Genomic DNA, 12,383 nt, shown 5'->3' with positions numbered 1-12,383 from the left:
CCTTAACCCTAGCATTTTCGACCACTCATACTTCCATAGAGATAGCCAAAATTCTCCCATCTCCTCTCCTCTCTCCATAGTCTTCCTTCTTCTTAGTTTGGGTGTGAGCTATTAGAGGTAGGACATTTGTGGTGTTTTCTTCCAAGAGATCTACAAGTGAAGGATTCTTGTTATTTGCTACAATAACAACAAGTTATGTAAACCTAAACCCTATTTTGATTTTTCAAAATATACCTAGGTGTTCTTATTTGATGTTCTTAGTTATAGGTTTAATAGTGAAAACATAGATCCTTAGGTTGCATGTGAACTTAAGGGTTTTGAGTTTATTTGTTTTACCTAAATCCTATTAGTGGTATCAAAGCATTTTTTTTCAATTGATTTGCTATAATTGTAGAATATGATCAATTAGGGTTTATAGAAACTAAACCCTAAAAAGCCAAGAATTTTGACTAGGGTTAGAGTTTTTTGAAACCCCAACCCATTCCCCTTGGATTTCGTTAGGGTTACGGTTTTGAAACCCTAGCCTTCCTCCCCACGTTTTTTTTTGAAAATTGCTAAGGTTTTAAGGGTTTCCTATTATAGATAACTTTTAGTTTGATTTGATTAAAATTGATAATTATAAAATTGGATAACTCCTACACCCTAATTTTCAAAAAGTGGAGGGTTAGGATTATGTTTAAATTTTTTGATTTATTTAATTAGTTAATACTTATTTGATTTAATGTTTTTAATTAATAGATAACTAATAGATAAATATTAAATTAATTTTGGTTTATTTTAAATTTATATTAATTGATTATTAATTTTCAAAATTTAATAAACCTAGTATTTTGAAAAGTTTAAAATACACCTTATATTATTATTATTATTATTATTATTATTATTATTATTATTATTATTATTATTATTATTATATTCTATGTATAAGAATCAGTTAGTCAAATCACTAGTATGTCTCATTCACAAAGCTATTCTAGCAAGGGGTATAAGGAAACTACCTATAAAACAGTAGTTAAATGAGTGTTCACTCTCACCCACGAATTCCTTGATTAGTGAAAGGTCGTTACCAGAATGGATTTTATAGGATAACTAAATCTCATTAAAAGTATAACATTATTAAAAGTACTAGAATCCTATAATTAAAATCCTAAATCTAGTTACTTTAGGAAAAATGTGAATTAGTATGCTAACCCATAAAATTTCACATTACAATTTATAAATCGTTAGTGGAGCGTGTGTGGTTAACCAACATACTAATAAGGACTAATAAAGAGTTGTATTAGATATCTTATAAATTATCATTGTTGATAGAGCGTGTGTGGTTTACCAACACCTTAATTTGGAGGATACATGACAATGAGGTTACCAAACACATTTGGATGGCCCGGAAACCCTCGTTAGGGAAGTTCCCTTACCAAAAAAAAAAAAAAAACACATTTGGATGGTTATTCACACCTTATTTGTGATCATCGGTATCCCAGTCACAAATAGAAAAGTATAATCTGAGATTAAACATGACATTGCATAGGTTCAATGAATCTCAAAAGACTTAGGAATTTCAGTTAATTTCATTTGTTTTTTGGTGGAATTGGTAAATCATCATTTACATACCTTTATAAAACTTACAATTTGATTACGACATCCTTTTCCTAAGTTTTGAATTATATAGTTGGGTCCTAGACTTAATATTTTATTTTAGGTTACTATATTAAGGATTATTCTTCTTTAAGTAAAAACCTACATTATTTTATAGATGTCTACTCTAGCTGATGTTTCTGCTTCCTCCTCCTCCAACCACCATAACTTCTCATTGTTGTCAATATGCTCAAACATGAAATTAGATGGCACTAACTACAATGATTAGATGCCCAACATTAATGCCCCTTCATTTCAAGAACAAGGACTATGTCCTTGAGAAAGAACTAAATGAAATCGACGAATAGAAGGTCATTCCTAAAGAATTTTCTTGTATCACGGTCGCCACTATGACCCCGGAGTTGCAGAGATTTTATGAGGACTACTAGCCTTATGAGATCAACAAGGATCTTGTGGAAAATTTCCACAAGCGAGCTCGTCAAGAAAAATATGAAATGGTCAAAGCCCTAATAATATGAAAGATGAAAGAGGGAGAATCTGTTTGTAGTCACATACAGAGAATGCAACGACACATGGAATGCCTTGTTAGGCTAAGTGTGCACTTTATTGAGGAGTTGGCTATTAATATAGTTCTAAACACTTTACCAAGTTGTTATGATCAGTTCACCCTGACCTAATAATTGAATAACATTGAAACCACCTTGGCTCAATTGGACAAACTACAATAGATAACTGAAGCAGGAATGAAAGGAAAACGTTCGACCTCCACTACTACTAGTGCTCCCATTATTTCTTTTGGACAAGGAAATGGGAAGAAGAGGAAAGTTCCTCCTAAACAAAAATAGAAAGGAAAATCTCATGCGAAGGACGAAGGACATGATCTTAGTCCTTGGTGGCAATGATACACTGATAGTAAGTGGGTAGAGTGATGCCAACTTTTAGAAAGATAGCGACAACTTTCTTTCTCGGTCGGGGTAGGTGTTCGTTCTAAATGGTCGACCAGTAACTTGGAAGACTTCCAAATAGAATACGGTGGCTGATTCGACCTGCGAATCAGAGTACATAGTTGCAAGTGAAGCATCCAAGGAAGAAGCTTGGTTGAAGAACTTCATCGGAGATCTTGGAATTATCCCAACCATTCAAGAGCTAATGGAAATTTTCTACGATAATGAAGGAGCGGTTGCCTTGACTAAGGAACCAAGAAATCATGGAAAGTATAGACATATCGACAGAAAGTAGCATTACATCAGACATAGGGTAGAAGAACTTCACCTCATGATGAATAGGGTATCATTAGAATAGATTCCTACAGATCCTTTGACGAAGGATCTAGTAGGGTCAAGCAAAGTCAGCATGACAGGAGCATTGGTATAAGAGATGATGTTAGTTTTTAGTAGTTAGATAGTTATTTTGAAACTTGTAACAAAATAAATGTAATTGATTTTGGGTTCTTAAATAATGGAGAAATATTTATAAGTTTGCTTACTGCCTTTTGTGAATTATTTACTCCTGTGTTTCGCTTTGCATGTTTTACTTCCCGGATAATATGATTTTTCAAATTCCACAGTCGGCCATACTTTTGGAAGTGAGTAGTGAATTAAGATTGTTATGAATTGGATTGTAGGTTATCTAAGGGAGTAGACATAGCAATAGAATTAATGTAATGTTCATGAGTAATTATAAATTGATATTTAAGTATTGGATATACTCTCACTCAGAGAATTAAGTCATGGATTCTATCATGAGTAATTTTGAGACAATAATATCTTATGACCTTGAAACGATGATATATGAGTTGTACTTAACAAGTCAGTTGTACATTGGTAATGTGTAAACGCATTAGTAACTTAATGCTATAAAATGTATAGTCATGCAGGATTTGATGAGTAAACGATGCATGCATATGATTCAAAAGTTTATCCATTCCTTTTGCCCTAACAGGAAGAGTGATATCTTTGGGCCCCTCGGTGATTTGGTGTTGACTTATTGTGTTGGCCTAGTGAGGACTAAATTGATGTGTTCAATTAGAAGTCCGATATCATCACAAATCAGAAACCGGAAAACAAATTCTTGGAAAGTGATATTGATTTTATTCCGTATCTCTTGTCTAAAATGATATCTTGCAAAACCGATATCACTTATCTTAGGATGTGTAACTAACTGGGTCAGAGTTCGGTAGCGACTTTTGGAAGCTATAACTTGTTAATCAATTCAGAAGTTGTACTGGCAGTTATATTTAAAGAATTATCCAAGTGGAAGACTGTTTGATTAGGTATCTAAGCTCATAACTATAATCGGTATATACTTGAATTGATAGTAGCACATTCCTTTTGCGTTATCCTAAAATCTAGCAATTGGACTGGATGACTTTTAGAGAGAGAGAGAGAGAGAGAGAGAGAGAGATTAATTTATTATGTGATTGATAAATCAAAATAAATAGTTTATTAATAAACTATGAAATGATATATTAATTAGAAAAGCTATTATTTAATTAATAATTAACTAAAAAATAATTGGAATTAAATTTGGGATTAATAGAATTAATTAACAATGTGCGGTCTACAATGTAATTGTTGAATAGTTGAACAAAGGGCTCCAGAACCTTCAACCATTAGGATTAGACGGTTTTTAGGGGATATTCTAGGGCTTCTAGTGTTTCCTATTTTGATAAATAAGGAACGAGATAAACACCAAACTTGAAATAGTAATTTAATATTCAAATCAGGTTATCTAGGGTTTCCTTGGACCACTATATAAAGACCCTTATCCCTTGCATTTTCAGCTACTCAAAGTTCCATAAAGATAGCCGAAACTCCCCCTCTATTATCTTCTGTGTATAGTCTTCCTTATTGCTAGTTTGGGTGTGAGCTATTAGAGAAACACCATTTGTGGTGCTTGCTTCCAAGAGATCTACAAGTGAAGAATTCTTGTTATTTGCTACAATAACAAGAAGGTATGGGAACCTAAACCCTATTATGATTTTTCAAAATATACCTAGGGTTTTTAGTGTTTATTATTTGATGTTTTTAGTTATAGGTTCAATAGTGAAAATATAGATCCTTAGGTTGCATGTGAACTTAAGGATTTTAAGTTTATTTGTTTTACCTAAATCCTATCGGTTATGCCCTTTTGGTGGAACTAAATTAAAGAAATTTTGTTTCTAGTTTATAAAATACATGAGAAGTCCAACATTTCCAAAAAAGCTATTATAGATAGAGGCTTTATGAGGATAAACAATGATGTGTTTAGCCATGAGGATATGGGATCCTGAATTTAATATCATATAAGATATATGTTGAGTTTATGGTTTTCTTTTCAAAAAAACTCGTATGGAGAGAGAAGAGAGAGAGAGAGACTCCAACGTATGTAAACATTTATATGACTTTGTCGCACCAATATGATATATTGTTGGAAAATCGGTTTTAACCAATCTGAAAAATGGGGTTTTCCCATTTTTGATCATGAATTTCAAAATATAAATATAATCAAAATGGAAAAGTGATTATATTTTCATGTTCTCATCCATGATACATTTGTTTTGATATATCATACATCCAAAACAGATTGAAGATGAATGAGTAATTATACGTTAAATTGAGGTGTTTGAAAAATTACCAAATGACTATTATTTCATTCCACATGTATGGAAATATGAAAAAAATTGAGTTTGTAACAACAAATGCTTCTTCAGAAAAATTCAGATACATTTTTGTACATATATATTTTTTTTAACCGAAAAACATTAATTTGTGAGAGGGCCAAAGGGTCATGACTCCTTGATTTTCGACACTTTAAGATATATATATATATATATATATATATATATATATATATATATATATATATTAGGCGAATGCCGGCGCGTTGCAGAGTGAGATAATTATGTAGTTTAATATGATTATATATCGCTTAATGTATTGTGGATAAGCCATACATAAAACTTGTATGCGATTAAATAGCATTTATATTTTTTGATTTACAATTTTTTTTATCATAATAAATAATGAATTTTTTTACTATTAGTTTAAAATTTTAAATGTAATTTTTATCTACACATTAGTATCTAATGTAATTAGTTGATGATTGATTAGATATGAATTCTCATTTGTCGTCGTCTATTTATGTTGAACCTCATAAAAATACATATTTAACGACTTTTGTTAGTTTTACTGTTGAATAGAAAAGGGTATCGTATTTTAAGTAATATAAAAAATCTCATTCACAATCTATTTTAAGATAGTGACATATTTGAAGTTAATATAAAAAATCATATTCTAGAACTAATGAAAAGAAAAAACGGAGCCAAATTTTTTAACTATAATAAAGTTGATTCCAATTAAAAAGTATTCAATCGAAGATAATATCATTCAATAAACATTATAGGATATTATGTTATATTCAAATTACAGACATCATTTTTGTAAGAGTCATTCCAAATATATGAGACTATAGTGCCTACTACAACAATGTAATAATCAAATGACCTAACATATTTTAAATGAAATATAATTATAATATATTATCTATGCAACTAAATTTCTGCACAACATGTGAGATTCGTCTACTATATGGTATTTTTCTAATATATTATATTATAGTATAAACATTATATTTTGAAAACCACTTTGAGTTATATTGTAGTTTATAACATTAAATTTGTGATGAACTATATTTGACACACGTTTGTCTATTTATATCTATATTATATATTTAAAACAAATCTTATATAAACATTCAACCTAAATATTCATCTTCAAGTTTTCTTTCTTCGCCACGTAAACAAACTTTTGTTATAAAGCCAAAAATGGAATAAAAGACACTTAATTGTATGATTATAATATATTGTATTTTGATTGGGGCTTGTATAAAACATGCATGAGCATATATTATTAATTTATCTCTTGTTTTGGGTAATTCGAATAAGATAGCTTCAAATCCAACGTATCAAACGGATTACCCATTTACAAAAGTCTAAAACCCAAAAACTCAAACATATTCTAATACCATATAAATGCATGAGGTTTTAGCAAATTATTATCTCATATGAATACGAATTACCATTGATTATGTGATTAAGTATTAAGAAGGTGAAAAGGTTTGGGGGTATCAAATGCATGGGGTTTTAGCAAATTATTGTGGGGGGTTTCAAGTGCATGACAATCAAGAAACAATGCAAGCTTTATATATATATATATATATATATATATATATATATATATATATATATATATATATATATATATATATATATATATATATATATATATATATATATATATATATATACACACACTACAAATCTTGGCTCGTAAGGGTTATTATACAACAAATTTATGTATGTAATTGAAAAATATTTAAATAACTAATTAACTCTAAATAATCAGAAAATAAGTTATATTTGTTATTTATTTCATTAGGTGATTTACAAAGTAGTAAAGTAAATCATTATATAACAAATATAAAAAATTTACTGAAAAATCAATATAAAAATACACCCAAAAAACTAATCTACAAATTATTATCTAAACCTTGGAGAAATTGCAAAAACTAGATTAAAAAATATCAATTTACGTCTCTATTGTCTCTTTTCGGAAAAAATAACTTGCTAGAAGCAAAGACACCGCCGAAGTGCTCACCTCCTTCGGACTTCACGTCAGAAACACTAGTTGACTTCTAAGTCTACGAACAACTACAGACTTGTTGACGTTTGTGTCTCCGACAAACGAAGGAGTGACATATGTTAGCTTTTAAGTGTGTCATTTGTAGAGTGCACTTCAGACCTACAACTTTGTTGGTGGACTCATCAAACTCTTTTATCTATAAGATATGTAAGATTTTTGTTTCGTTCTTCTTCTCTCTGTCTTTCTCTATCTACTTGATAGTGGTTTGAAACTTTAAGAAAAAATGTATATCACTATCAAAGTAAAAGCTAAAACTTTAACTTATATAATATTATTTATTATTTTTTTGATCCGGTAATATGTTTTAGTATGTTTTCTATCTACACATAAATCTAATGCATACGTATAAATCAATAATATTATATATGGCTTAATTTTTTTTTTTTTTTTTTTTTTTAATATTTATTAAGTTTTATTTGATATTATTATTTGTTAATTAAAAAAACTAAAGTTTTATAAAACAAATTTTAGTGAACTAATTAGTTTTTTGTCAAACTGAAATTGTAATTGTTATTTGTTTGTGAAACTAAAATTGTAATTGTTATTTTTATTGCTATTAGTTAATTATGTTATATATTGTGAATCCTCCTTAATAAATGAAAGTTTTTTTATCATTTGTCCTCTTCTCCTTCATTTGGATACATGTCATTTTCTAGAGTTTTTGAATTTTCTATTTTCCACTTGTCATTTTATTGTAATTTTCATTTTATTAAATTAAAATTCCACATTTAATATGTAAGGAATTATATATGTAAGGTATTTATTAGAAATGATTTATATATGTAATGTATTCAATGTATTAAAGTGTCAATAATTTTAATAATTAAAATTTTTCTCATTTTTCTTATAAATTCAAACTTATGAATTTGTTAAAATTTTATATTAATTTTTTTTTAAGTAAACGCATGTAATACATGGATCTCACACCTAGTCAAAATGAAATAAAAACAATCAACAATTGTCAGATTTCTTGAAAAAAAGACATGTAAGATTTTGAACGAGTCATTAATTTTGTATTTCAAAAGAGAATTTATGGAAAAGATTATTTCTCTTTCTATTTTATTTTTCCTCCTATCATCTTCTACACATTTAAGATTGAGATATTTATTATATTTAATAAAATTAATATATTTTTATTATATTTGTTATCATAAAAAAATGACATGAAAATGGATAGGAAGAAAATAATAGAAGAATATGTAATTGCATTTATTTTAATAACGATTGTTCAATACTTTAAAGTCCATAAGTTTCATTCTAACGAGAGATGTTAGAATATTTCATATTATTCTTTTTTTAATTTTTTATATGATATAACTTAGAATTGAATAAAACTTGTCTATATCTTTTGTATTAAAGTGTCAGTTTGGCCTTCTTAGTGCAACTGTTCGTGTTCCGTCCCTACATCAATTACCGAATTAAGTGAATTCAAACTAATATGGTTTACATTTGCAACCCCTTGCGCACGAAAAAAGAACTTGTGTGCCATAAGACTTACAATGCTAAGAAGCTTTTGTAGTTATAAACTCGTTTTCTTTTTATACTATCACCCATGTGGAATGGAATAAAAATCACTTAATTCATTTGTTAATTTCTTCTAAACATCTTATTTAACATACATTTTCTCATCCATCATCAATCACTTTTGAGCGCCTAGTATATTTAAACGATTGTATAATGTTGGAGAACACATCTATATAATCAACAACTATATCCATTTTGTTTCTATTTGAGGTTTGAAATTCATACTAAAAAAAAACATTTTTAAATTGGTTAAAACCAAGGTTCTAAAAAGTTGGTCATGACTCCTTCGTGTGCACAATGATTATAAGGTTTGTACCTACCGCTAAGCTTTATCAAAACGCCACATTAACTCATATATATGTATAAAAATGAATAACCGTTGAAAATACGTTAGAAAAATATTAATTATATACATAATTGTCGCCTTATTTTAAGCCTTACAAATAATGTGGCTTGTCAAAACTCATAATAACTTGAGGTTTGATGTTGCCTCCAAATCATGCCTTAAGTTATTTAGAATTTTGGTTAAAAACAATTTTCTAATAAATAAACTATCATTTTTTGTTTTTTATTTATTTATTTATTTATTTTTGTTTGTTTTATTTTATTATTCTTTTAGGAGCCACACGTATAAAAAAAGCTGCCTCAATTTGAATAGTTGAGATAACTCGAGACATGCGTAGCAATGCCATGTAACTATTGAAGCACCAAAATTACAATGGAGTGAATGCACGACTTGGCCAAGCTCTAAGCCTCTAACATAAGGCCCACTAGGTTTATGCCACAAACATCTCCACATGTCATTATTTTTTGTGTCCTATCTCCTTAACCTTAATTACTATCGTCTTCTTCCTAGTACCTCTAATGTCCGACATCACAAGATGGGACCTTCTCCATGAACAAGTTTCTCCACATAATTCCAATCAAGCAATCTATTATCTTACATAGTATCAAGTATGTATCAGAGTTTTACGTTAAAACCTTATCTTACACAATATCAGAGCTTTACGTTAAAACCTTACTTCTTACCACAACCTGTAGCCGCTGCCCTCCACCTCCGGCGACTTTCTCTAGTAGTCGTTGGAGGTGCCTTCATTAGGTTCATTATTTTTCCATTTCTTCTCTTCTCCGTCTAAATAATAAAACAATTGTTGGCACCAAACAAGAGCTCTTACCCCGACTCCTTCTACTATCTCGTTTGCTTATGTCTCCTTATCGGATGGCTCCTGCCTCTCAGCTTTTTGCCTTCTCCTCAACTTGCCTCTTCTTTCGATCTATTTTCCAAGTAAGTTAGGATAGACTTCGTCTGCCGCAGTTAAAACCATCTTTCTTTCTTGCTTCTTTTCTCTGGACTCCTCTTCCGCCAACTTGATTATCGTCGTTGTTGCAACTCCCTTCTACTCCCTTCTTATACAAGGAAACTGTCGTTGACCGTTACTTCTTCTTTCTTCTTCTCCAACAAGTAGTTGTTGTTATCCGTCATCATTAGAGCTCTACCACCGCTGTTGCCGTTGCCTTCATTTATGTTATATTTTATGTTTTTGTTTTTCCCGTTTAATCGTCCCCTCCCGATCAAATTGCAGGGGGTATTAGTGATTAGGGTTTAAGCTCAACTCTTTTATAATTTATATTAGATCTCTTATGCATCCCTGTTTATATAAAGTTTAACCTTAATATTTATCAATCAATAATCTATTATCTTACAACTCATGACTTGGAACACTTTAACCTAATATTTGAAGATGCATAACTTAATACGCACGAATTACTATATTAAAAAATATTGTCATTAGCAAAAAAATGTTTATATAAATTTTTTAGTTTTTAAGAAAAAATTAAATGTTTTTGAAAATATTCCTCTAAGTAGTATATAAAGGTGAAAATAATCAGGTGAACGTCGTCGATATTTGTGGAATTAAGGATTAGTTAAGGATTATATATATATATATATATATATATATATATATATATATATATATATATATATATATTCTTAAATTACTTCTAAATTCATTTATGTAAGAGACGAGACCTGAACCCTCAATCTCAAGCAGAAGAACAACACCAGATATCATTGGGCAACACCTAAATCCACTAACTGATTGTGCAATCATCTGTTTTATTTATTTATTTTGAACAGCACAAATTTCATTAAACAAACCAACCTAGCGAGAAGATATGGGCAAAGCAGAACAAATTACAACCAGTTTTCCATGTTTGTATTTCTTCCAAATTTGCATCTAACCTTAAACCAAAGAAAAGAGTGATTATAAACTTCCAAAACAAGGTTAGAGATGCTCTTCACTTTGATTGTGCAATCATGTGTACGTGAGGGGCAGCGACGGTCATGGTCAATTTTTTTCTGATTTTTTCTAACAACCCGAAATATATTTTAAAATCCTAAAGTCAACAGCGAGTATTTGGTTGACATATTATATAAAAGATAAATTAAATTACCTCTTACCTTTTATGTTTACAATTATTCTTACCTATTAAAATTATGATAAATCATCATTCAATTTAATTGTAATTGATATATTCATAATATAACCTTAATGAGTTAATTAAAAAAATATGGAATGATAACACTTGTTATAATTTTATTGGGTAGGAACATTTGTAGACATAAAAAAGTAGAAAGCAATTTAATTTCTCTATATAAAATCGAAGTATAGCTTGTTGTGGTTGGCATATTATATGTATAATCTTTCATCCGTAAAGAAGTATTGCTCTATGAGATTATGATTAAGATCATTTAATTAAGGAACAAAAAGAATGCATATATTTGGAATGGAGAAGCAAAAGCAAAGAAAAAAAACTTGCATCCATGCCATTATTTAAACCACCTGTAATTAACCTATTTGAATTTGGAAACATGCAAGGAACTGCGAAAAAAAAAAAAAAAAGGTGGGGAGAAACCTGGGAGGCTGCATTGGCAGAGTTTTTGGAATAGAGGAGAAGAGATCGAGTCTTGTGAACCACCTCTGTGGGGGTCTGAAGCTTCTTGGTATTGATGAGGGTTTTTCCTAGCGTGGAAAGACATAACATTTTGTTTCTTTTGTTGTTGGCATTCATGCGTATGAGGTTTCAAGGAATAAGTAGCTAGTTCTTGTTGTTGTTGTTCTGGGAACAAAGTAATGATACAAAAGAGAGAGACGTTGTGATGTACGCTACAAAGTACCACATCTTTCTGTTTGTTTTAAATATTCACAATTTGTTTGTTGTTTGTAACTTCATGCTGACCAATTTCGGCAAAGTGAATTGATTTACATACAAACATTTATTAAATTATAATATCTCATTATAATATTTCATGTATATCTACGCCGCTTACGTTTATACTTCGGCTAAATGTACCGGTCAGTGGCGGAACCAGAAAGTTTGATATGGAGTGCAAACATTGTCAATATATATTATATGTAGTTATCCAACTTTAGACATTAAAAAACATATTATAATCTCTTTAGTTGGTAGTACAATAATTAATATGAAAAATGTTAATAAATAATATTTTTTATATATATATAAAATAATTTTTTAGTGATATTGTAGTACCCCAACTAGGGTGAGTATGGTGCGGTT

At 29.6% G+C, this 12,383-nt stretch overlaps 1 protein-coding gene across 1 annotated transcript in view; it reads right to left on the bottom strand.

Annotated features, from left to right (window-relative positions):
• Positions 1-11,876, bottom strand: part of LOC145007528 (putative MO25-like protein At5g47540) — a 38,030-nt gene extending 26,154 nt beyond the window's left edge. The window contains exon 1 of the mRNA XM_078966442.1: positions 11,721-11,876. Within this exon, the coding sequence (XP_078822568.1) occupies positions 11,721-11,876 (156 nt within the window). The remainder of the gene's footprint in view (positions 1-11,720) is intronic.
• Positions 11,877-12,383: the final 507 nt, after the last annotated feature.

This window comes from Lactuca saligna, chromosome 7 (genome assembly GCF_052625555.1).
Source record: "Lactuca saligna cultivar CGN05327 chromosome 7, ASM5262555v1, whole genome shotgun sequence".
Lineage (NCBI taxonomy): Eukaryota > Viridiplantae > Streptophyta > Magnoliopsida > Asterales > Asteraceae > Lactuca > Lactuca saligna.
The sequence above is the reverse complement of the archived record's forward strand: the minus strand, read 5'-3'. Positions and strand labels throughout refer to the sequence as shown.